The 26,931-nt window shown below is 44.1% G+C and overlaps 1 protein-coding gene across 1 annotated transcript in view; it reads left to right on the top strand.

Annotated features, from left to right (window-relative positions):
- Nucleotides 1-26,931, top strand: part of SORL1 (sortilin related receptor 1) — a 167,204-nt gene that overhangs the window by 77,207 nt on the left and 63,066 nt on the right. The window contains exons 13-21 of the mRNA XM_069470765.1: nt 6,889-7,067; nt 8,598-8,784; nt 12,989-13,117; nt 13,622-13,707; nt 17,244-17,416; nt 18,462-18,593; nt 20,543-20,634; nt 21,812-22,058; nt 22,732-22,870. Of these exons, the coding sequence (XP_069326866.1) occupies nt 6,889-7,067; nt 8,598-8,784; nt 12,989-13,117; nt 13,622-13,707; nt 17,244-17,416; nt 18,462-18,593; nt 20,543-20,634; nt 21,812-22,058; nt 22,732-22,870 (1,364 nt within the window). The remainder of the gene's footprint in view (nt 1-6,888; nt 7,068-8,597; nt 8,785-12,988; nt 13,118-13,621; nt 13,708-17,243; nt 17,417-18,461; nt 18,594-20,542; nt 20,635-21,811; nt 22,059-22,731; nt 22,871-26,931) is intronic.

Here is a 26,931-nt window from a genome sequence, read left to right as displayed (position 1 = left end):
TGTTGTGTCTACATGTCTGAAATGGGGATTCACTTATTCATTTAGCACATGGGTGCTGCGAACCTGCTCCGGGGATGCATAGGAGCAGTGTCTTTTCCTTGTGTGTAATCAGCATTCTTCAGGGAAGGGGTGGATGTGTTTTTGTACCCTGACCAAAAAAGATCCAAACGCAAGTTTGTTGGCTCGACCCTGAAAGATGAGATCAACTTTTCTTTCTTCTCGGCAGTTTGTGGGTCAGCATGATGATAGTATTGGTAGTTACTAATAAGATTTTGGACTTGCCCAAAAGGATCTTTTCTCTAAGGAGACTTCCAATTTCCTAGGCATTCGCTCCGGGAATCCTGAAGAGCCCCTGCGAACAGCCCACGAAGCAGAGCGGCTGTCTTTGCTGGACGTCAGCTCTGGAAGCAGCCCCATAGTCCCAGAATGTGGGAGGTGGCAGTTCACTTCTTCACTGGATTGCAGCGCCTACCACCAGTAGTAACACCTACCAGTGCGCTTGCAGAGAGAGCTGCCCCTACTTCATTCTAACCCCCCTTTTCCACCTCTTGAGGTATAGAGGAGCAGGTGTTCATCTTATCATCTTTTAACTGTCCAGAAACTGACAGGCAGGGTTAAAAAATTAATTAATGCCCCTCTGTGTTCTAGGAAAGATGCCAGGTACCAGCGACAGAAAAGCGAGTCAGGGATCTTGCTCCTGGTGAATGGCAGGCTAGGTGGAAAACGCTCACGGGATCAGGTCACTCAAACCAAAGGGTGTGAGATCGAGGTGAGCACAGGGCACAGTGGGAGGCAGAGTGAGGGCCAGCTAGTGCTGCCTGGGAGACAGGGATGAAACTTGAGCCAAGACTGAAAGTGTGAAAAACAAGGTTGGAATGCCTTTCCAGTGTTGAAGACACCTTGAGCAAAGTGGGGGCAGCATGAGTCAGTGTGGAATGCGGGCTCTTTGGTGTTAATAGAATGCAAATTCCTAGGTGGGGAGCGGTGAGAAAGGGGGCTTGAGGTCAGGTGTATGGATGTAGGTGCCAGTCCTCGGGGACCTTACCTGTGTCTTACTAAAGAGATTAAACTTTGCTTTTGAGGTGGTAGAGTGTCTTGGAGGGTTTTCGATGGGGGGATGGCATGGCTAGATTTACACTGTGGAAAGATGGCTCTGGTAGAATGAGGAGGAGGCATTTGAGTGGAGCAAGACTGGAGGTGAGAGATGGTGCTGGGGTGGGTTTGAGGACTGGGGCTGGGGGACAAGATTTCTGACTATCCTGAGGTGACAGGGGAGATGATTGTACCACTCACAGGAAAACAGAGATAAGGGAGCTGGCTTGCAGGGCAATATCCTGAATGCAGGCATGGACTACTGGAATTGAAGAGGCTGTGGCATGTCCAAGGAGAGGTGTCCAGCAGGAATCTGGGCACATTACATCATCTGGTTCAGCCTTTTGCCACCCTTTGCAAGAATTTTCTCTGTACCATCTTTGATAGATGATCGTCCAGTCTTTGCTTGAACAATCCTAGTAGTGGGGAATTTGCCAGATACATCAAAAGGTGCTTCTATTTCATTTTGGGACAGTTTGTTGTTCATTTGTTCAATTATTCATGTATGAATGAAAGTTTTCTAGTAAGAGAGCCCAAATTCTCCTCCCTCTAGCTTTTATTCAGTGGGCTTTAGTTCTGCTTCATGGAGATACACAACAGGTATTTCCTTTTACCTGAAAGCCTTTCAGATATTTAAGGACCCTGTCCATGTCCTTCTCGCATCTGCCATTCCAGTGAGCATCTCCACGTCCTTTCATCATATGCTGTAGAATCCTGAATCTCCACCTTCTGGAATCTCCACCTCTCCAGATTCTCCGTCTGTCTCACGATGTCAGTGCCTTAAAATGTGGGGCTCATATCTGACCCCAGTAGCCTGACGTGCAGAAGACATTGGGATTAATATCTACATGATTCTGGATACTCTATTTCTGTTAATAAAAGCCTCAGGCTGTGCTTACATTTTTGACAGCCACCTCAAACTCTAGTGGCTCCTACTTTTTTAAAAACTTGAGGTGCAATTTACATACCATGAGATGCTCAGATCTTAAATATACCATTTGGTTACTTCTGAAGGATGCATGAAAAGACATAGAGCATTTCCATCACCCCAGAAAATACCCTGTGCCCCTTCCCAGTCACTATACCCACCCCCACCCTCCCGCCCCAATTAGAGGCAATGGCTGGTCTTTTTCACCGTAGGTTAGTTCTGCCTATTCCAGAATTTCATATGTTTGTATTTTTTGTATTTGGCTTCTTTTACTCAGCGTAATAATTTTGAGATTTATTTATCTTGTAACCTGTATCAGTAGGCTGAGTTCAATTTAACTAAAAAACCCAGAGATCCTTTTTTCTTATGGATCTCATTGAAGACCAGATGTTCCCCATCCTGTATTTGAGCAGATAGGTTTTTGAAACTACGTGTAGAGCTTTGTTTTTATTCTCATTTTTGCTTATTCTGTTGATTTGAATCCTGTTTTTGGCATTTAGTGTATAATGTGGACAATTAGCCTTGTGCCCTTTGCAAATCTGGTAGATTCACCTTCCAGATCCCTATCCGGATCATCAACACACGTGTTGTGCTCTGTGAGAACTAGAGGTCCCATTCTGGGTTGAGATCAAAACATACATCAGCACACTCAGGATTTGTTTGTTGCACCAGCAGTGAATTTTATCTAACTGTGTGGTCCACAGAGATCTTCATGAAAAAAAGAATGTTATGTATCATTATCCTGTTCTTCAAATCAGGAATTATCATGAGAAAAGAAATGGGATTAGTTTGTTATGACATGTGTGTAAAACCATTTCTACATCAGTCCCGGCCTGACTTCCTTTTCTTCTAAGTGCTCTCAAATCACCTGTTTCATAATCCACTCTTGAAACCACCTTTTCTTCTTTAGGGGGAAGTAAAACCATTCTTCCTATTCTAGTCTTTGAGATCTTTGTTCTCCACGATTCTTCTAGAGATTATTAAAAGGCACTCTGTAATCATCCTATCTTTAAAGTCCTCGGTTCCCTAGAATTTATTTTGTGCTCATTTTCCTTTAACTTCTGTTTTTTTGGCCTTGTTCTGTTTGAAGATCATTCTTTTTGATAAAGATAAAAGCAAAATAAAGATTCTTTTGTGTGGTTTTTTTTTTGATTTTTTTTTTTTTTTTTTTGGAGACCCAGCTTTACTGCTAGGTTATTTTTTTAAAATTTCTACTAATGAAATCTTTATTTTCTTCACATTTTTCCATTTCGCCAGGAAACATGAAATATTCCGCAGTTCAAAGGTCTAATAAAGATAGGCAGAACTGGGTGATGGCTTTCATAAATGAATAAATATATATCTCTCTCTCTTTTGTATCTGTTATTATTTATACTATTGGCTATCAGAACAATGATCCTGTTCCTTTCTAATTCTTTGTATAACTTACTAAGTAACCAGCCCACCAATCTACCAATTATTTTGGTAATTTGAAACATAATCCTTGACTCATTTTGAACGTGAATTATCTGACTACTGGCTGTAAAAAATTACAGTTAGAATTAACTAGCAGCTACTACTGCTCTTTAATTTTTTACCCTTGGTTATATGACTTTTTTCCCATCTTGAACATGTTCTTTAAAAATCTGAGCCTGTCAAGGACCTTTCTGTGTAGCTACACGTTAGAGTCATAAGTGGGACAGCTACCACTGCTTCCTCCTTTTAAAGTATCTGTGGTTTATTATGTTATATTATTATATTTTCTGACCTTCCTATCCTCTTGATAGTTTTTGGCCATTGGATTATGTGTATATTTTTATCTGAACAGTTTGAATTCTCCATTCCTAAAGACTAGGGCCCTGTACCCTCTTTTACAACTTAAGAATACAAAGATGACTTGGTCTGTTTTCTTTTTCTTTTTCTTTCTTTCTTTATTTTCTTTTTGAGACAGGATCTCACTCCGTCACCCAGGCTGGAGTGCAGTGACATGATCGTAGCTCACTGTAACCTTAAACTTCTAGGCTCAAGTGATCCTCCTGCCTCAGCCTCCTGAGTAGTAGCTCAGGAGTAGTAGCTACAGGTGCATGCCACCAAGCCCAGCTAATTAAAAAAAAAATTTTTTTTTTGTGGAGATGGGGTCTCACTATGTTGGTCAGCTGATGGTCAGATTTGTTTTCTTACAAGGTTCTTGTCACTTTCACTTACCAACACAGATTCTCCTTTAGGGTTCAAGCATTCAGTCCAAAATAGATGTTCCTTTAACTGTTGTAGTTGATAATGCGAATGCCTTTCCCCAAAATTCTGAAAAAAAGCATCATGTTCTAAATGTGCAGTTTGTTCTCAAATACAAGGCTGTGCTTGGTCATGCACCTGCTTGTTAGTTTCATTAATGAGTGATTGTTAGAATCCTCTGGGAACCTCTCAAGAAATGGGATGATTCATTTCTTAAGATTATCTTGGGTTCGAGGAGCTCTTGAATAAAGTTGGCAATCTACAAATAGATGGACTCCAGCAATATCACAGGGCGGGCAGATAGCTACCATCGGGTCTGGATAATGGGCCGACTCTGGTAAAAAGTGGTACTAAGTCTTTACACTGGTACAAGGAGGGAATCTGAATGAGTTAACATATCCAAAAATCTGCTTTGAAATTCGTTTAAACCAAAAGCATATAGACCAGATGAGAATTTCTCCTCTTTTAAAATATCTGTAGAAGAGATCTCTTAGTCTCCCACTGACATTTGTTATATTGCCTTGTGACCTTAGCACTTGGTTTAACCCCTCGCCTTCTTGTAGAAGTATCAATTGTAGTACTCTCAATTTGAGAGGAAGCGTTTGGATTGAGTGATGTCATGAAAAAGGATTTATGACAAGTGTTAGCATCCTCAGGGAGTAAAACTAAAATCTCAGAAACACAGGAAAGGTGAAAGAAAATGCTATGTATGTAATTAGGATTTACGAAAGGCCTAATAGCTCTGTGATTCTAAAGAAAGCTCTGATTGAGTAGTTTCTCATGTTGAGCACCTCAGCAGCTCACTGGGTAACGAAGCAAGTATCAGGCAGATGTTTTTCCTCTCCCTCACCCCCTTGTTCAGTACAAAAGATAATTTAAAATTAGTACAATTACTTAAGTGCTGCTTATTTTTTCAAGGGCTTGCTTCCTTGTTCTGATATAGTCTGTCTTAGAGACTTTTCCTGGAATATACTGTTTCTCCAACTTTTTACTTTTTAAGGCTACATAAAAGTTGGAAGAGCTATATAAATACCACGTAACCTTTCCCTGGGGTCACTAATTGTTAATATCTGCCAATTTACTTCTATCATCTATCTATGTCTCCTGTTTTTCCCAATTTACTTTATTTATTTATTTATTTATTTTTTGAGACAGAGTTTCACTCTGTTACCCAGGCCAGATTGCAGTGCCATCATTGTAGCTCACTGCAACTTCAAACTCTTGGGCTCAAGTGATCTTCCTGCCTCAACCTCCCAAGTAGCTAAGACTATAGGCCTGTGCCACTGTGCCCGGCTAATTTTTCTTTTTTTTCTTTTCTTTTTTTTTTTTTTAGTAGAGATGAGGTCTTGCTCTTGCTCAGGCTGGTCTCAAACTCCTGAGCTTAAGCGATCCTCCCATCTTGGCTTCCCAGAGTGCTGGGATTAAGGTGTGAGCCACTATGCCCAGCCTTACTGTATGTCACTCTATTTATTCTATTATGTAGCCTATTCATTCTTTTTTAGCTGAATCATTTGAAAGAAAGTTGCAGACATCATGCTTCTTCACAGTTAACTACTTAAATATGTATCTCCAGTAAATAAGGGCATTTTCCCACATAATCACCATGCCATTATCACACCTAAGAAAATTAACATAAGCTCAATATTGCTTATAAACTGTATTTATATTTTCTCAGTTGTCCCATAATTTTTATGGCTCCCATATTATTTACGGCTGTTCCTCCCCACCCACCCCTGCCCAATCCAGAATTTAGTCCATCCTGAACTGAATCCTGGATTGGATTCACATATTGCAAATTTGCTTATGCACTGCATTTTGTTGTTACACCTCTTTAGTCTCTTTTGATCTGTAACAAGCCCTCTGCCTTCTTTGTTTATTTGGTTTTCACGGCCTTGATATTTTTGAAGAATCCAGAGCAGCTGTCCTGCAGAATGTCCCACATTTTGGATTTATCCAGTTGTGTAGATGATGTACAGTTGTACACAGATGATGTGTTAGTCTCAATGCTTTATTCAGTGGGAACATAATGTCGGGTTGTCCCACTGTTGGTGATGCTAAGTTTGGTTAAGGTTGTGACACCCAGATTGTCCACTGTAAAATTACGTTTCCCCCTTTGTAGTGAATGATTTTTCTATGAGTTGATATCTTTACACCATATGAACATCCTGGCTCCCACTACTTTCACCCAGTGGTTTTAGGATGTCATGACGACCCTTGTCTGATTTGGTTATTGCAGTGGGGTTTAGAGAATGGTAAGTTTTCTCATTCTGTTACTGTTTTCAACCTTTGTTAGGTGATATTCTAATATGAGAAAAAAAAATTGCCTCCTTTGCTCCTCTCTTTTTTAGTGTCTTTAGAGACCCATGCCGTATTCAATGGACAGTCTGCTACCATCATTGTTCTTTTATATTTAAATTTTCCTAGGTTTGGCCAGTTGGAGCCCCATAAAGCTGGTTCCTGTGTCCTTGTGAGATGACTGTGTTAGTCTCTGAGCTCTTCCTTGCTTTCTGGTACAGCCTTAAACTGCCTGTGTTAGCCCAGGATTAGCGATTTCTCCAAGGAGCCCCAGTTCCTATTAATGGTGATTGTTGTCTGGAAACCAAGCCCTTGCCTTACAGATATTAGCAGCAAGGATTGTTTTACTTGCATTTTGGCAGATACAGTACCAATGAAGGTGAGACCTGGAAAACGTTCGTCTTCTCTGAGAAGCCGTTGTTTGTGTACGGCCTCCTCACAGAACCTGGGGAGAAGAGCACCGTCTTCACCATCTTTGGCTCGAACAAAGAGAACGTCCACAGCTGGCTGATCCTCCAGGTCAATGCCACGGATGCCTTGGGTAAGCTGTTGCCTCCGTGGCCTTTTTCACGTAGATATTTATTGACCACCTGTTGTGTGCAAAGCCCCAGCCAGACGAGAGAAGCGCTTGTGATTCACTGGGGTATATGGGCACATACAGCTTAGCAGAAATCACAGGGAGGTAATTGAGGATTTGCTCAGTTCTTCTTAGAGTAGGACTGTGTGTTGTTCTTTGTATCTTAGTTTCCTTGTGCAGTTCCTGGCACACAGTAGGTTTAATAATATGTCTGTTGAGTATATGGATGGATGGATGGATGGATGGATGAATGAAAGACGTTTTTCCAAATCACCTGTCCAATTGGACATAATCAGTGAGGATGCCTTACTGTCTGTATGTCAGCGTGCCAAGGGATGCAGGGTCCTCTCAGAGCCATCTAGGATCTAGTTATGATCTGCTAGTCTAGACACGAGATGCATAAGCAAGCAAGAAGGGAAACTTCAGCATCCTCTCCCTGCCTCCCCATGTTACCCTGCCCTTTCCTTCTTCTCATCCTTGACTAACATTATTCCAGCTGCCCAGAATGCCCCCAGTTCCTTCTGAACCCCACTCATTCAATCTTCATTATTTGAAATGCTTTTCATATTTCAGGATCCAAGACACTTGCTGCTAATACCCCAACCAGAAGATATCTCCCCTCTTCTCTATGCCCGCCCAGCACATAAGCATACTCATCATGCCTTGAATTATAAATTTGTGTCTGTTCCTCTGTGTGTGCCATCTTCCATCAACTAGGTTAGAATGTCCTTACAAACAGCAACTTGTCCCGTGCAGCATTCTACCTGCTGGACAGACTGATAGCCTTGTAGTCAGCTGGGGTTTAATAAGTTTGCTGCCATGCCTGGTATTGAATTGACAGTTGTGTGTCATCTTCGGGTCGTGTTTAATCTGACTGAAGACACAAAGTACCAATATGGACATAGGTACACTTTGGAATTCCTGTAGAAAGCACTCAACTTACATTTTGAATGGATGTGGGCCAATGGAGTGACAGTGTCAGTGTCCTGCTATTTCTCAGCCTCTTTGCAGGAAGACCCTGTATCTCCTAATAGGGCAAGGGAACTCTCTTTTGCTCTCGGGCCACACTACCAGATGTGCCCACACTGCCCGAGGGAGCAGGCGGGGAACAACGCCCGTGAGTGACACCGCCCATCAAGGCTTCAGCCTTTCCCTGATTCCCTAGGAGAGAAACACTTCTGAGTAGCTGTTTCTAAAGGGAACTGCTGACTCTCCTGAAACATTTCAGAAGTTTGGGTAGTGCCACAAGGTGGCTTGCTTCTTCCCAACTTTCTCAGCTGAATGCCTGCCTTTCAGGTAGTACCATTTCCACTTGCATGGGTGCTGCCCAGCTTCAAAGCAAGCCCGTTGGAGGCCTGGGATGGCTCCTGAGGTCTGTGTGTTTGTGGGGCAGCACCAGGATGGACAGGAAGTGGAGGACTCGGCCAAGGGGTGGGTATGACAGGAAACTCCACGCGGGCCTCTAATGCTTCCTGCTGTGTTTCTTTTCCACAGGGGTTCCCTGCACAGAGAATGACTACAAGCTGTGGTCCCCGTCCGATGAGCGGGGCAATGAGTGTTTGCTAGGACACAAGACTGTTTTCAAACGGAGGACGCCCCATGCAACGTGCTTTAATGGAGAAGACTTTGACAGGCCGGTTGTTGTGTCCAACTGCTCCTGCACGAGGGAGGACTATGAATGGTTAGTTCTTCCTCAGTGGCTAGGGAATCGAGTTGTGTTTTATTCACTCAGCAGGGCAGCAGTGTGGGGGAAACAGATCAGGCCACGATCCCTTCCCCTGAGGAAGGGAAGGGAATAAAGGAAACTAATTTTTATTAAGTGGCTTTTGTGTGCCAGGAACTATGCAAGGCGCCTTTTACGTAAGTTGTCCTCTTTAGTTTTACAGCCATGTGACACGGTAGACGTGTTATGACCTGGGGAAGCTACGGTTATTTATTCAGGAATAGATAGCGCTGGGATTTGTTTCTATGAGGGTAACCCAAAAAGGGAAGATGTGGAAGGTTCCATTATAGGCAAATCCTTTTCCTTAGGCCCCCCCATTCTAGAGGGGATTTATTTCTTTATTTGAAATGAGGGTGTGTGTGTGTATTGATATATATATATATATACACACACATATATATATACACACATACATATATATTTGTTTTGGGGGGAACCTTCAAGTGCTAGAAGTGTATGTATATTTTTGCCTCATTTACTATTCCTTGAACAAAATATCCAAGGCACTGCTGAGAATATTAAAAGTAGGGGCAGTGACCTATGTATAGATAATTGGGACAGGAGGTGGAGGGCAGCAGGTGTCTTGCAGGAGGGACTGGTGCTTTCTTGTGATTCTTGCAAGGAGGGAGAGGGCTGTGATTTGCTGTCGGGGAATCGTGACGTTTTTGGGAGCAGCACTGTTTGAGATGGACTCTGAGGGAGCGTCTGGAGATGTGGACAGAAGCATTCTAGGACCACGTGGCAGGCAGTGGGCAGGTGCGGGGGCAGCAGATGTTGGTGGTTTAGTTTGGATGCCTCGTTGGGTGTATGAAGCAATGGCAGTGATTGGAGATGAAGCTGAAAAGACAGAATACGGGAGGGGTAGAGACCTTGTAGGGGATGGACCTTGCCCTATATGCAGGGGGTCTTTGGAGGCTTTAAGGAGGACTGATGATCTGAACAGAGCTTAGCTATGGGAAGATGATTCTGGCAGCAGAGTACATAGGCACTCAGAGCTCCTAGACGGTCCCTAGAGTCTATAAGTGAACACGAACATGAAATAGTTGTAGGTTAGTCAGGGGCTTCAAAAGAGCATGGGTATTGCACATAAACACAGAACTCATTTCAGTGGTTGCCAAGGCACAAAAGGAACTACATTTTGCTTTGAGCAGCCATGCTTGTCTTGACTAAAGCCAGAAAACTCTGATGTGTTCTAGATCAGAGGTTGGATGGAAGAGGGCCATACAGTGAACATTTTAGGCTTTGTAGACCACATGGTTTCTGTGGTCTCTGTTGCAGCTGCTCGGCTCGGCCCATGGCAGCACCCATAGGTGAATGAAAGCCGCTATAGATGAATGGGCGTGGCTATGAGCCAATAAAAACTTATCTACAAAACAGCCAAAGGCAACCAGATGTGACCACTTCTGCTCTACGACCAGTGCTTCTGAAACTGTAATGTGCATGTGAGGCACCTGGGGTCTGGTGAAAAGGCAGTCCCTGCCTCCGTCAGGAGTTCTGGGGCCTGCAGTTCCACCGTCAAGCTCCCCGGTGACGTGGGTGCTGCTTGTTTGCACGGTCGCTCTTCCAGCAGCAAGGCTGAGACCGTACAGGGCCGTCCTTCCCTGTGAAAGGTAACGACGCAGACGCTTCGATGGCAAAAGCACAGAGTTGTTTGATGTTCCCAGTGACGTCAGCTCCGTGCTCTTTGCCCCTTCTCTCTTCTTAGCGCCCTGCCTTGTGAGAGCTTTGTTAGCCGGGGTCACTCTCCCTGGACTGGGTTGAGACTGCAGAGGCCCTAACCTCCGAAAAGACTATAGGGCTCTCTCACGCCCCTCTTTCTATCTCCAGTAGATACTTCAAAATAAAATTAAGACTAATTAGAAAATATATAAGAAAATCCAATGACTCTTTGGGGTTTTTCCTTCATGACCACTTTAGGCTCTTTTTTTTTTTTTTTTTTTTTTAAAATAACAAACATTCAAATCTTCCAGATCTTCCTTCTTCCTTTGTACCTCTCCCCCTCTCCCAACCTCCTCAGCAAACAAAAAACAGATGGAGCTTGGTGTGCCTTCCTGGGTAAGCTGGCCTTGCTCCTACTGGTCTACCATGCCTACGCTGTCTGGCTTGCTGGAACCTGCTGGATGCTTACTTATCCCTGCTGTGTGCCGAGTCTTTTTATTATAGACCAGCAGAGCCACCTGCTCTGCCCTCGCAGAGCTGGGTTGCAGGCCGAATGAGATGGCGAGGGTGATGGCCCTGAGAGAATGGTAGAGGGTGTATTGGTTTCAGGCCTTCCCCGGTGGTTCCTGTGCTTGCTATAGTTGCTAAAAAGCAGCCGGCCTGCCTGCGTGGCGCTTGGAGACATTTGATGGGATTGGACCATGGCAGCGAGAAGGGAAACGGTCCCAAGAGGGACAACAGGAGATGAGATGAGAGGCTGTAGTATCTGTCCGTTAGTTCGGGTGCTGATTGACAACTGTATTTGAAAATCAGGATATTTCTGATAGTCATTTCATACCACACTGGGAAGCCCAGTTGTTGGCTCATATGTTCCCTGATTTCAGGAGTGGTTTCTTTTCCATCTTTATACTTCGCCACATTGCCAAATTGCGTGACTTGCAAATTCTTGACTGCAAACCCTGGTAAGCAATACTTTCTATTATGACCCTGTACCTACACATATTTGTATTGCGGATACATACACACGTATAATTAAAACAAAAGTTTTATGGGACAACATTTACTTTTAAATGTGTGTTGCAGTTTGCAATCTTCTGTTCTTTTCAGAGGGAAGGGAGCTGGCGTTGGACTTCCCAAGTGCTTTCACAGTCCACTAGGTCATGACCTACAGTCGAAGAAAGCTGCCCAAGAAGGGTGCTTTGCTATTAGAGGCAAATAAGTAATTAGCTAAAGCTTCACCTGGTCCCTACAAAGATTTAAAGTAGCCATTCAGTAAAAATGAACTGATTTAATGAATGAGACCTGTTTGATATAAACGGTTTGCCAGACTGCTGCCTTTTGAATAATCCTCTACAAATTGCTCGATGTGGATTATGACTGCCTTGTATCTGTTAATACTTTTCATATGGGAAATGTTTAATAAGTATTTGGTTGAACTGACTAGAATAAACGAAGCTTTTCTGGTAGAGCAAATGAACATGGAAAATCCTTTATTTTTTTTATTTTTTTTTTATTTCAGCTTATTATGGGGGATACAAAAGTTCAGGTTACATACGTTGCCCATGTACCGCCTGTCCCCCCAAGTCAAAGCTCCAGGCGTGTCCATTCCCCAGACAGTGCGCATTACACTCATCATGTAGGTATATACCCATCCCCTCCCCCCAGCCCCCACCTCAGTCTGATATCCGATTGGTATCATTCCCAGATGTGAATTTAGGTGATGATCAGGGAAACCAATTTTCTGGTGAGTACATGTGATGCTTGTTCTAAAATCCTTTTGAGCTACAGAATTTACAGCTTGGGCAGGGCCTTGGAAAGTGTGTGGCGCAGCTGCCTCATTTTAGAGTTGTCACGTGTGGCCTAGAGAAGGTGTGCAGTTGAAGACAGAGCCAAGATTCCACCGAGGTCTCCTGCTTCCTACTCCAGCGTGCTGCCCATCGAGCTGGGAGGGGTGGCAGGTGTGACCCCCAGATCACAGCAGGTCTTGTGAACTAAACAACTGTATGTCACGGTGTAGGAAGAGGCACCTAAGATGATTTAGGTAGTATGTGGACATGGTCTTAGTCAAAATAGTTTTTAAAAAGGTTTCTTAATTTCTCTTCTATTAATAATTCTCCTGATTATGTCAAGGAGAAAGTCTCACTGGATGCTAGTAATTCTGGAACATTTGTGAATTCCTTTTTAAAAAGAGAAGGCAGGCCCAGAGTCTTTGAGTAGGAACTGGATCTAGCTAAAATTTAACATTATTTTGATTTGGCATGATGATGTGTATTGTTTTTGTCTATTTATGACATATGACAGTGGTTTTCCAATCGTGGTTCAGATATAAAGCTTCTTTTGAAGATATATTTTATAGTAAAGAAAAAAGAGTATTCTTTAAAGGACATGTTAAATAACTTATAATAAAAGTGACAGATAGTATGGTAACAGCCAGAAGGGTTGGTACTGAAATACCTGAAACGTGTAAAACAGTGGCCTTGACGAACCCCAATTGCCTTTTTAGTGACTTCGGTTTCAAGATGAGTGAAGATTTGTCTTTAGAGGTTTGTGTTCCGGATCCGGAATTTGCTGGGAAGTCATACTCCCCTCCCGTGCCTTGTCCTGTGGGTTCTACTTACAGGAGAACCAGAGGGTACGTATCACAAAAGTTGCCATGTCGGGTTCACAGGGGGTCTGCATATGGACAAAGAGAACATAGAGGACCACCTGGCTTCCTTTTATACTGCAAATTCTAGAATTCCAAGTTAGCAGGTTGCAAGTAGTTTGGGCAACATTTAAAATTATGATGTCTGAAAACTCTTCTATCTCCAGTGAGAAAAAAATTGCAAGTCTGTAAGTGTCTCTGCAACTCTGGGAGTATCTTAAGTCATCGACAGCAGCGGGGAAATGTCTTCAGAGTTTATTAAAGAGATATTTAAAAATCTTGCCCAGGACAGTGCCCTAAATTGTTTGGGCCTGCCTGGTCTGATTATGGGTAGACCTGGCTCAGAACGACTAAATGTCCTCCTCCTAGTTCTGTAGGGAAGCGGATGATGGAATCTGTTGTCCGTGGGCAGGAAACACGCCCCCACCTGGGATGCCTTCATGACTGTTCTTTGATGTTTCTGACCTCTTGCTCTTGGGGTGGGGGTGACAGCTACCGGAAGATTTCTGGGGACACTTGTAGCGGAGGAGATGTTGAGGCACGACTGGAAGGAGAACTGGTACCCTGTCCCCTGGCAGGTAAGAGAGGTAGTTTCTTCCCTTTGACTCCTGAGACATCACTGAAACGTTATCATGATCCCACCCATGGCCAGGCTGGTGGCTCTTCTGACTTGGAGAAAAACAATGGCATTTGCAGGCCTCACAGTTTCTTTTTTCCTGTAAGCTTGGTATCCAAACTGCATTTATATGTAGCCTTACCCCTTCATAGAAATGGAAAATATTTTATATCAGCTCAATGTTTTGAGGGAAATCACTTTGTTCATTGGAAAATACCAGCATCCGTTGGGGGTGGAGGGGTACCCATAAGCTTTTGTGTGTTCCTTAATCTGTTTGTCAAAGTTGAATGTAAAGAGACTTCCTAGGAAGTAGTTAAGCGGTCTATCTTAATTTTATAATAACAGTAGTAATTGTAACTAATTACTATACTATGTTATTGATGAGGGCTATAGTATTATAACTAATGCTATAATAATAATAGTAATTATCACTAATATTTTAATGGAATTTTATAGATTTCAGTGTACTTTTCCATGTGTTGCCAATTCAATCCTTTCAACAATTCAGTGAAACAGATATTATCAAGGTTTTTTTTTTTAACATCAGGGAGCATGTTCAGAGGAGAGGGTTTAATAACTTAAAGTCACACATCTAGTAAGTGACAAAGTTAAAATTCAGACTCTAAGCCCCATTCTCTTCATTGGACATTGCCCAAATGGTAAATATAATAAGTGTCTTTCTCATTATTTTTAGATGGTCATTATGGATGCTAATTAAGAAAAACATCTTTGGAGTGATTAGACATGCTATAGAGGTATAGCGTGTTCTAAAACACGTTTTAAGTTGATTTAGGGGTGACGTAACATGTTGGGGTATTTGTAATATAGACATGAATTTACGATACTTTAAAAAGTAGGTGATCTCTTGGCCTCTTTTTTTCTTCACTCTGTTTCTAGTTCTTATTCATTTAGAGCTTCTTTATTGCCTCTGAGCCCCTCCTCCTGCTCACACCTCTTGTTGGAGGCAAAAGACTGGCGCTGACTTCATCAGCGGTGGTGGTGTTGTCTAATGGGGTGGCCGTAAGCGCCAGATGAATCGTGAAAGAAGCGTCTTCTCAGGCAGGGCACCAGGGCTCTCTCGTTCCCTCACTGCCGCCAGCTTGCCCGGGTGTTTTTCATGCTAAGCTCATTAGTCCCTTAATTTAATCTTCCATCATTACCAGCGTAATTAACATACCTCACTGTGGAGACTTAAAAAGAACCACCACTTCAGCAGATTCCTACAAATGAGCAGATAATATTCAAATATTTCCCTCACAAGAGCTGTTATTGATGAGGGCTTGAGTTAGCAGGGTTTGAGTGATTGCTCTTAAGGGGCTGGAGTACATACTTTTGTAATAAATATTTCTGGAGATAATTCAGCAAGGGACAAAACAGTTTGTTTAAAGCCATTTAAACTGGCAGGAAAGCTATTTTCTCTTCTAATAGGAGAGGACAGAACAGGGAATGAAGTGGAAAAATCTCATTTCATTGTAGGCTACCTCCTAACTGTAAAAGAGAAAAAAAAAAAAATAGTCACGGAATAGGAGGCGGGGGTATACCTGGAGAGAAAAAGATGGTTTCATAGGACTAATGGGAACCATAACATCTTTGCAAAGATGAGGTAATCTGGGCATCTGGAAGGATTTTTAAAATGCAGTAATTTTTCTTCCTTTTGATTACTGTAACAACACACAGTTTTAGTCCGTGCTCATGTACGGCTGGGATCGGCCAAGAATTGTTCCTTTTCTAGGTTAAGCATTGCGCACTGAAACGCCACCTCCTGCTCTGTGCCTAATCCTGAAGCAAGTGTTTCTGGTCCCAGGTTCTACTGTAAGGGCGTTAGTTTCTTAGAAGGAAGAAACCCAAAGTAGCAGAGTGAGGTTTATAGCTGCTGGAGAGAGATGTGGGTCAAAGGGCACGCTGCTGTGTCTGTGGCTGTCATGTGCCCCGAGTCCCGACTGCGTCTCCCTGGGAATTACAGTGGGAAGGTTTTCTGGACGACCAAAAGGAGAGGTTAGTTATCATGTGGTTTGAAGTGAAATATGAGGCAAAAAGAAAAGAAGGCAAACTTACTTTATTAAAAATTTTAGGTGGATTTATTTATTGATGTATTATCTCTACCTGTGGTCCCCAACCCCCAGGCTGTGGATTGGTACTGGGCCATGATCTGTTAGGGACCGGGCTGCAGAGCTCTGCTGACCGCCGTCCTCCCCACCTCCCAGCCCCCCAGCAACTCTCCCTCCCTTCCCCCATCTGTGGAAAATTGTCTTCCATTAAACTGGTCCCTGGTGCCAAAAAGGTTGGGGACTGCTGATCTGTAGTGAAGCCTTTATAAAGTGAAGCCTTTATAAAGTGGCTAGTGCATGTTAACTGACTGAGTGAATGGAACGGGATGGGGTGAGGGGCCTGAATGATCCAGGTATACAGTAGCAAAGGGTTTCAGATTTGTATCTTGGTCCCATATGCAACCTGCCGTCAAAATGGATGCATTAGACATGGATGCTGATATACTGCTCATCTCCACTCCTGGGGAAAAGAGAGAGCACTGGCTCTTCCTGTGACTGGTTGTCTGACATTAGGCAAGTCTCTTAAGCACTCTGGGCCTGTATTTCTAAATCTTAAAAAATGGCAACATTACCATCTATACCCTAAGAAGCAGCACAGCATAGTGGTTAAAGCATAGACTCTGGATATAGCGTGCCTGGCTTCAGCTTGGCTCTGCCGCTTGCTATTTATGTGACTCTGGTCTCAGTTTTCTCTTTATAAAATTGGGTTAATAATAGTCCTGCCATCATACGGTTGTTATGAGGATTAAACGGTGCCTGGTACATAGTAAGTACATTGTGTAAGTATTTGTTAAGTGGAAACAGTCTTTATGATGATTATATTGTGAAACATTTTGTAAATAGTCAAGAACAAATATATTATTACTGTTTTGAAAATCTAATAGGTTGATATAATTGCCGTATGGCACTGTGAACAAAATAGGAGTTGAGTGAGCAAATGGATTAGAAAGCTTAGTTACAAGGCCTCAGTGATGAGTGGTCGCTAGTCAACAAGATTATGGTGCTGCATGATACAGTCATATGACACGGGAGAACGTGGTGATTGGTCTAATCACGTTGGCAAGTGTGACTTTGAAGACGTTTAAGCTGAGTTCTGAAGTATGGGTGTTGAAGCATGCACATTGGGAGATTTAGATTAAAAAATAAATGTAACAAGTAAAACACTTGCAAACAAAGAAACTTGCAAACGCTTTGTTTGCAAACACTTGCAAACGCTTTGTTTGCAAACACTTGCAAACAAAGATCCACTGGCGTTTTAGTAACTTGCCCAGGGCAGAAATGTGAGTGCATCACACGCCTTCCAAGTCTTGACTCCTATGCTCTTTCACTTGATCCACGCTACTTGCCGGTGGGTTTGATGTCTGTGTGTCGGGAAAAAATAGGTCAGACATGCCGGGACCTCTGCAGCATCCCCTGGATCCAACCTCCCGTTGTTTTGTGTGTCTGGCAGAGGAGAACGAGTTCATCCTGTACAGCACGCGGCGGTCTGTCCACCGCTATGACCTGGCCTCGGGGGCCACTGAGCAGTTGCCTGTTTCCGGGCTGCGGGCAGCAGTGGCCCTGGACTTTGACTATGAACGCAATTGCCTGTATTGGGCTGACCTGGCCTTGGACATCATCCAGGTGAGTCAGCTCTGGGTCCCCTCCTGGGGGCTGTGCCTTGTGATTGCCCAGTCCCAATAAGCTTTTGCACAAGGAGTATGGAAGTGGGTAGTTAGAGGTTTGTAAGGGCCGACATAAAACTTTACATTAGTCTTTTTCTTTCCCTGCTTTCCTCTGTCCATATAGGAAGGATAAAAAAGCCCCAAATCCACAGACCTGCTTGTAAGTGAGGTCTCACTTTTCATGCCCGGAATGTGCCCTACTAATAATGTAGGATTATTAGTCACCCCCTATTGTGCCAACTGCCTCTTTAAGCATCTTTCTTCCCAAATTATGTTATAGTAACACTTGACTTATCTATTGTTCATGTGATTATCCACTTCGGCTGTTCTGAACCCAGATAACCAGGAAGCAAGCAATAAAGATCCCTGGACAGGCCAGATAGCCATATGCTCAAATCCATGCATTTTAAAGGAGAGCTATTTGATCTTTATTCATTGTCTACTTAATCCTTTTAGGAGAGCAGCTCCAACAAGTTTTATCTAGACTTCCAACCCAATAGAAATTTTACAGTGCCTGGGTGTTTGGGGAGGCTGGGGTAGGAGATGGCAGTGACCCTCGAGTGTAGCTGTCCCAACAATAGCACCTGATGGCCAAGAGCCTCACGGGGAAGAAAGTGTATAAAAGCAGACATAAGAACTTAAAAATCACAGCAATCTGGTTTCATTTATCTTAAAAGCAAACAGACTCTTACATCTCAGTAATCTCCAACCTCATTATTGTGATACATCATAGTTTAGTAACCAGTGTTCATCATGGTAATGCAGCGTAATATATACAGTTAAATTCTGTTTAATTATTCTGCTTTAAAAAGGAAACCATAATACATTTTAAAAATGCCTTTATTAAAACCTGGCTTCATGTATCTGGAAAGTTAACTAACGTGAAACATCTCATCCTTTGCCTGTCCTGCCAGTTGAGTAAAGGTTTACCCCCCATGGGACTGCCTGGGCAGGAGGTCATTTGAACATTTCAGAGCATTCATTATTTATTTTTCTCTCTTCAGCGCCTCTGTTTGAATGGGAGCACAGGGCAAGAGTTGATCATCAGTTCTGGCCTGCAGACAGTAGAAGCTTTGGCTTTGGAACCCCTCAGCCAGTTACTTTACTGGGTGGACGCTGGTTTTAAAAGGATTGAGGTATGTGTATTCCTGTGCTGTTCTTAATCACGTGAGCAGGTGGGGCACCTGGGCCTTGAGCCAGGTTTGACACAGAGATGGGAGCCAGCGTGTCAAATTGCTGTGGAAATTTCCTGAGGATTTCCAGAGAATGGACCCGCAGAGCCCCTGGAGAAGGGAGAACAAGGGGAAAGTCTCGGCGTGACCGTTCACTGCCATGAGGGGCCCACATGAAAACAGGATGCCAGAATCCATTGGAGATTTTTTTAAGACACCTGAAAGTTTATATTTCGGCTAGCAAAGGCATAGTGTAATAACAGTAATGATAATAATACTATGGCATTATCATAAAGCTGTAACAATAATGGTGTAGTATTATTGTAGTCGGGTTAGAATAATAATGACAGTATCATCATCATCATTGTTATCGTTATTAATCTCCACTTGACACCTACACCACTTAGTTACCTAGTAACCTCTCCTGCTCCATGTACCTACGTGAGGGTGACGAATGGCCTCTGAACTGCCAGAATCGTCCTCTCGAGGAACGTAGGTACACCAAACTCCTGCCGAGGGCGCAGCCTCAGCACCCCTTTATCCTGACTGCACGTGGAGGTGTGCCGGGCAGGTTAAGGGGGCAGCACGGTAGAAACAGACACACAGGGAGACAAGAGGAGTTGCAAGACAAAAGGCACAGACGTGAGAGACAGACCGGGGTTCAGGATTCACTCCGCTAGCTCAGTGACAGGGGCAAGGTCCTTGTGCTCTCAGTATCTTCGTGTGCAAGCTGGAGATTCATCTATTCACTTGCATGAGACATGCCAGGTATGGTTTTAGGTCCTGAGGATACGGTGCTGGGCGAGACATACAAGTTCCTGTTCCGATGGAGCTCACATTTCAGTGGAGGAAGCAAAATAATAAAGAAATCGGTTCTGTTGGTGATAAGTGCTGCGAAGGATGTAAAACAGGGCAGTGCGATCGTGCCATGGGGCGTGGAGCAACGTTAGCAAGGCGCACCAGAGAGGTGTCTTGAGGATGTGCCGTCTGAGCCGAGCCCCGACTGGGGGGAGGATGATTTAGTGCCCCCCTCGTGTGGACGCTAACAGAAGTGAACACGACGAGCAGTGCCCGGCACCTCCTGCGCATTGCCTTGGTGGTCTCGTTACTGCTTTCTCTCCGTCCTCTGATTGTGGGTGGCAGCACTTTGCTGGGGGCTAGGAGAACGCAGGTGGGGCATAGGGTCTGCCCTTCCACAGGCTTGTGGGGCGACCACTGCACAACTCAAATGCTGTTCATGTAGAATGGTGTGAGTGAGTCAATGACCAGAGCTGCTGATGCTTATTGATCGAGGTGGGTCCGAAGAGTTAGGAAAGGAGGTGGGCCTGGAAGTGAGTTTGGAAGGCAAGTTACGACTCCATGAGAGCGAGCAGTGGAGCAGGCAGGCCCAGGAAGGGATATGGCAAGAGCAGACAGGAGCGAGTGTGCATTGGGCTTGGAGAACCATGGGGTGACCGGCCCAGCAGAAACGGAGGAGAGACCGTGAGGCCCATCTGGGGACTCTTCATTGCACGGCAGCGACACTGGGGTTTGCTTGTGGGCAGCGTGGAGCCATCGGTGGCTTTGGAATATGGACTAACATGGGTGCGTTAAATAAGTAAACGCTTAGGTCCTTATCTGAGTACTTTTCTTCTTGAGTGCTTCCTCTGTACAGATAGGTCATCATGCCCCAGGAACTGGGGGCACATGTGGTTCTAGCTCCTCTGTCAGACCATGACATTGTCACGTGAGCCAGAGGGAGGAACAGCTCGTTCTGACTGGCAGTCAGGGCAGGTTTCCCAGATAAGTCTGGTGAGGGCATCAGAAAGGTGTAGAGGGGTGTTTGCAGGCAGAAGCTGAGTAGGAGCCGTTCACAGGGTGGGTCTTCTAAGGAGCCCAGATCCATCCCTGCCTTCCCTCTCTGTCTTTGTCAGGTAGCTAATCCAGATGGCGACTTCCGACTCACAATCGTCAATTCCTCTGTGCTCGATCGGCCCAGGGCTCTCGTCCTTGTGCCCCAACAAGGGTAAGTGTCGCCCCAAGTGGAAATCAGCATTATGTCAAATGCTGCGACAGTAGATTCTCATGGAAACACAAACGGCTGCACAAAAACTCTGTTTCTCATGACCGAGGTTGAAATAATCTATTAACTGAGATTTTTGAAACCGTGGCTTAGTCATCACATTCAGGTAACTCCATTCGCTTTTCATTAGCAAGCGTCAGAATCTCTTTAGGCATCCAGATGTCTTGCATCTGTGGGGTGTTTCTCTAGAAAAGGTGATGTTAAAAAAGAATCTTTGTAGACATAGGCAGGCCTGCTTGGATGTTGTGAGGACTCTTTGAGTTTCATGCATGATACAAACATGTAATTCATCCATCTTTCCCCTGCCTCCTCAGTGTGTGTAGGTTTTCCTATAATCAGCGTGCACCTGGCAAATGCAAAAGTGCTTTTCATTAAATCATTAACTGAAGGAAACATGACTAAGAGGGAAATTCTGGATTAGCCTTTGTGGCCTTTCTTTTCTCATAGCATTTATGATTGAGAATTAACACTATTTTTTAAAAGAAAATTCTGAAACTAATATCTGTACTTGATTGAAAATATTTAGAGATAACAGAAGTTTATGAAATGAAAAGTATGTTGCCTTTGTTCTCATTCTTAACCCTTCACCCTGACACTTCCTTGGTGTAATCATTGCTAATAATTTGTTGCATATCATCCACCATTGCGTTTACCCACATACTGGTATTATCCTTAAAACACACACACAGCAAACAGAAACATAGTATATTTACCATTCTGTACCTTTAAAAAAAAATACTTAATATGTATTGATGATAGTTTTATGTGATCACATACAGATTTTTAGGTTTCATAGTATTTTGTTATAGGCACCATAACATAGCACTTTCTCTACAGATTAACGTTAAGGTTGATCTACATATATATACAGTTCTTTGTGCATTATCTTTGCTTCTTTACATAATTTGATTCTGTCCATAGATAAATTCCGGTAGAGGGTTTTCTGGGTCAAGGAATTAAGTGGTTTCAAATATTACAATTATAGATTATTATTAAATATAATAATGCTGAAATACTGGCTTGATTGTTCCAGAGAGATTTCTTACCTTTTTGGAGTAGTATTTGAGCTTCCTTTCCTCTAGTTTTTATGGGACGTGCATTCTGTCTCCTTTTTGACCAGGGTGATGTTCTGGACGGACTGGGGAGACCTGAAGCCCGGGATTTATCGGAGCAACATGGATGGTTCTGCTATCCGTCGTCTTGTGTCCGAGGATGTGAAGTGGCCCAACGGCATCTCCGTGGACGGCCAGTGGATCTACTGGACGGATGCCTACCTGGACTGCATTGAGCGGATGAGTTTCAGCGGCCAGCAGCGCTCAGTCGTCCTGGACAACCTCCCACACCCCTATGCCATTGCCGTCTTCAAGGTGAGCCGTCTGTGGCCACCGTCGGGTGTTTTGCTAGAGTTGGTGAAGAGCACCTGAGGGCAAGAACCTGCCATCTCTGGGCTTTTGCGGAGATGCTGTCTTAGGTCTAAAAAAAATATGGCTCGTTTCCAAAGTTGAGATAATTTATTTCAGTCCATTTGGAGGAATGCCAGGGGTGCCAGGGTTCACATTTCAAAGGGTTAAAAGTGAAGGTTACTTCCCACAAACATTCTTGGTCTGCCCTTCAATGTCAGGAGCCCTCATTTTGGGGCTTGGTGTCTTCATCTCTTGTGGGGTTTGCTCATTTCATTCCCCCATGACTTCAGGTGAGCTCTGCACTACCTGTGGTGCCTTGCTGTTCTCTTTTGACTCTAGAGAACAGGATGGCTCTTCTCAACATCGGGAAGCAGATTTCAAACTGAGGGGACTGGGCTTGTGGTCAAACCTGAATGCTTATCCGATAGTTGCTTTTGGGCATTTCCTTCCGTGTGGGTATCTGGTAAGGTTTAGATAAAATCACTGACTCTTGCATTTAAGCAGACTCTTGATCAGGTCAATCATTGAGCCGATAAATGGTAGTTGGCTCCTGCACATGTGGGAGCTCTTGTCCTTACAGAGAGACCAGAATAAAGAACTCAAGAGCTGGACTAACAAGCAAAGGTTTTCTTTTTAGAACGAAGTTTACTGGAATGACTGGTCACAGCTGAGCATATTCCGAGCTTCCAAATACAGCGGGGCCCCAATAGAGATTCTGGCCAGCCAGGTCACGGGCTTGATGGACATGAAGATTTTCTACAAGGGGAAGAACACTGGTAAGGCAGAGTCTTCTCCTTTGTCTCTGCGGCGTTGATCTCAAGCAAGGGGCTGTGTGTGGGCAATCTCCGCTCGGAGCAGGATCTGGCAGCCTGCGTCTTTGTTGTCACGACAACATGCACATTATTTAATTTCTTCCTAATGACATCTTAATTTCTTTTCTAACGATACACAAACAGCTGGAAGACAGCATGTTTTTGCCTGCCTAGAGTGTTGGTGCTTGGTGGGTAATTACACCCTCCTCCTGCCCTTGGCCCCTTACTGATTGGTGGTGTGGCTTCTGTTGCAGCTGGGAGCGTCCCAGCACGTGCTTAATCCCTGTTTGGCACACTTACAGGGAGCGGCGCCGCGCTGGGTGCTCAGAAGGTTGTGGCTTCCTCGCGGGGCTCCCTTCTTGCTCTGCAGTAGCGCGGATGACCTAGTGCTGGTCGAGCAAACCTACCCCTGTGGCAATAGTGTGTGCAATGATGTGTTGCTGTATTTAATTTTCCCCACCATGAAACTCTAAACCCCGTGAAGGAGGACAGTATGGCTTTTGTTTTTCTTGAACAATCCACCAGTGTTTAGCACTTAGTAGGTGCTCAATTCATATTTGTTGAAAGAAGGGATGAAAAGGGAGGGGGGAAGAGTTGCAATGGGTGTCGACAGACAGCAGTTGTCTTAGAGATCTTTTGGGTGAGGCTTCAAGAAGTGCCATAAGGCTTTGATCTGCAGGGCCTGGAGTCTGAGACTCTTCGGTAGACAGCCTTCATCCTTCCTTGACTGTACCTTCCTTATCTCCCAACCACACTGTTCATTCTAGAGGGGAAAGATGAGTATATTCCCAAGAAGAATAGTCCCTTTAAGAATTTCCCTCTTTATCTCAGCAGGATTAAATAGCATCCCGGGTCTGCTGACTCTCCTTTGTTGACAAACTCGGCTAGGTTTCCTGTTTTGAGCTAGAATGTTGATATTGTTTTGTGGCTTTTGGCTGACCCTATGCTAAGAGAAAATTGACAGGGGAAATAATACAGTTATAGATATCATTGTTATCCCTTTGGGACCACGAAGATGGCATGAGAACACCCTTAGAAAACTATGAAGTGTCCTACAAATGCAAATCTGTATTGTTACGTCTTCACAACTGACCTGTGAGACAGGGAGGCTGGTATTATGGTCCGTGGTTTATAAATTAGGGAATTAAATCTTAGATATTAATTAGCTTTCCCAAAGTGCCCTCACTAGTTTAGGAGCTTGGCTTTTGTTGTAGCCCTGGCTCTGTATGGAGAAGTCAGATAGGTGCCTGTTTAAACACATTGGCTGCCACGCTAGAAAAAGAATTTTTTTCCTTGGGAACATGGTGTTTTATTACGAAAATAGAATAAAAACTTTCAATACAAAACGATCCTTTCTAATTTAATGAAAAATGAAATTTATTGACTTCTATTCATTTAATCCATGTTTTTAGAATAAATTTTTCAGTATTAATTGTAACAATAAGAACATCAACAAGTAAGATTTTCATGAATCAACTGCAGGGTTTTGCCCAGGTTCTGCTTTATGAGGCCCTGGGCTCAAAACTAGCGTGAGTTAAATACAACTCACATGGCAGTTAATGTGTTAAAATGGGGAGAGAGGAAGGGATCTTGCTTCTTAGCTCCAGGGACTAAAATCCCGGGGCCTCTTTTGAGGGCGGACACTCGCTCCATCTGATCTGCCTTGCTGGCTGGCCGAGTGGATTTTCAGCCTTTCTCTAGGTTACCACCCAGTGTACAAGAGCAGGTCTTCATTTTTACAAGTGCTTGTAAGCACGCGTTTGTGCACACAGCAGCTTCTCAAACACCGTGTTCAGATGAAGCTAGTGAGTGTTCCCTGGGTCCCCACTCACTGGTGTTGGTGGGCCACTTCATCCCAGCAGCTGGAGCACAGTGGACCTGCAGTCATGCCCATGACCAGGGGGTGACCAGGGAGCAGTGGGGCGGGAGTTTGTGATCTGAGCATGTGCCACACATGGTGTCCTGGTGCTGGGCAGACAAGCCTGCGAGTCTCACCTTGGGTGTGGTGTCCCCTTCATGTCTCAAAGAATCACCTTCATTTAAACTAACCAGAGTAATTCTGGGGGTCAGAGTGGGGTCTGGGTAGAGGAAAGGCTGGTTTAAAATGGAAATGTGTACCGGTGGGTAGAACACAGACTCGGATCTGTGCAGAGTCAGCTGTGACTGTCCCTTTGGCCCAGAGCCAGTACTGCCTCACTCTGCTCCTTTCTCCATTTGCCTTTGGGATTCTCTCTTACTCTCCTTTGGTTGTGAGCAGGAGACCTCCTGCTTCCAGACACAGGGCCAGGGAAGCATGTGTGTCATCTCTCAGGCCAGTTTGGGTTCAGTCGAAGCTTTTGCTCCTGGTATCTGGTTGTCAGTACTGCCTGTGTACACTGTGTGTACATGACCTTGAACTTGTTTGCTCTAACCTGCCTGCATTTTTGGACGCTGAGAGGGAACTGCGAATCCACAGTGCATACTGGCAACCCCTGATGGCAGTCAGGCTGTATTAGTTTTGTTGACTGCTCCTAACACATTCAAGACTCTCCACAGCAGTCCCCCATATCTGTAGTTTCTCTTTCCACGGTTCCAGTTCCCTGTAGTCAACCACTGTTCGAAAATAATATTAATAAACAGAAAAGTACAGAAATAAACAATTGCTAAGTTTTGAATTAGTGCGCCATTCTGAGTAGCATGGTGAAATTTTGGGCCACCCCACTCTGTCCCACTGAGGACACGAATCATCCCTTTGTCCAGCAGATCCACGCTGTCTGCCCAGGTCGTAGCCATCTCGCTTACCAGATCGACTGTCACAGAATCACGGTGCTTGTGTTCAAGTCACCCTTATTTTTCTTCATAGTAGCCCCAAAGCTCAAGAGTAGTGATGCTGGCAGTTCGGATATACCAAAGAGAAGCCAGAAAGTGCTTCCTTTAAGTGAAAAGATAAAGGTTCTTGACTTAATAAGGAAAGAAAAAAAATCCTTTGCTGAGGTTGTGAAAATCTGGTGTAAGAAGGGATTTTCTTTCTTTCTTTTTTTTTTTTTTTTTGAGACAGAGTCTCACTTTGTTGCCCAGGCTAGAGTGAGTGCCGTGGCATCAGCCTAGCTCACAGCAACCTCAAACTCCTGGGCTCAAGCGATCCTCCTGCCTCAGCCTCCCAAGTAGCTGGGATTACAGGCATGCGCCACTATGCCTGGCTAATTTTTCTATATATATATTTTTTAGTTGTCCATATAATTTCTTTCTATTTTTAGTAGAGACGGGGTCTCGCTCTTGCTCAGGCTGGTCTCGAACTCCTGACCTTGAGCGATCCACCCGCCTTGGCCTCCCAGAGTGCTAGGATTACAGGCGTGAGCCACCGCGCCCGGCCAGAAGGGATTTTCTTTTTTTTTTTTTTTTTTTTTTTTTTGTTGAGACAGAGTCTCACTCTGTTGCCCAGGCTAGAGTGAGTGCCGTGGCGTCAGCTTAGCTCACAGCAACCTCAGACTCCTCGGCTTAAGTGATCCTACTGCCTCAGCCTCCCAAGTAGCTGGGACTACAGGCATGCGCCACTATGCCCGGCTAATTTTTTCTATATAGATTTTTAGTTGTCCATATAATGTCTTTCTATTTTTAGTAGAGACGGGGTCTCGCTCAGGCTGGTCTCGAACTCCTGACCTTGAGCAATCCACCCGCCTCGGCCTCCCAGAGTGCTAGGATTACAGGCGTGAGCCACCGCGCCCGGCCAGAAGGGATTTTCTATTTGTGAAATTATGAAGAAGGAAAAGAGAAATTCATGCGTATCATCTATAGGATTTGGGACTAGCTGTGATTTTGGGCATCAGTTGTGGGTCTTGGAATGTATCCCCCGCAGATAAGGGGGGACCACTGCATTAGCCAAGTGTAAAATCAAAATAATGATAATAACTACATTTATTGAGGGGTTGCTGTGTCATAAACACCACAGTAATGCGCTTTGTGGGCTTGTGTAACCTCACTTAGTCTTCCCAGAGACTTCCATGTAGACTATTAATATTTCCACTTTATAACGAGAATGTGAAAGT

Source organism: Eulemur rufifrons, chromosome 6 (genome assembly GCF_041146395.1).
Source record: "Eulemur rufifrons isolate Redbay chromosome 6, OSU_ERuf_1, whole genome shotgun sequence".
NCBI classification, from domain to species: domain Eukaryota; kingdom Metazoa; phylum Chordata; class Mammalia; order Primates; family Lemuridae; genus Eulemur; species Eulemur rufifrons.
The sequence above is the reverse complement of the archived record's forward strand: the minus strand, read 5'-3'. Positions and strand labels throughout refer to the sequence as shown.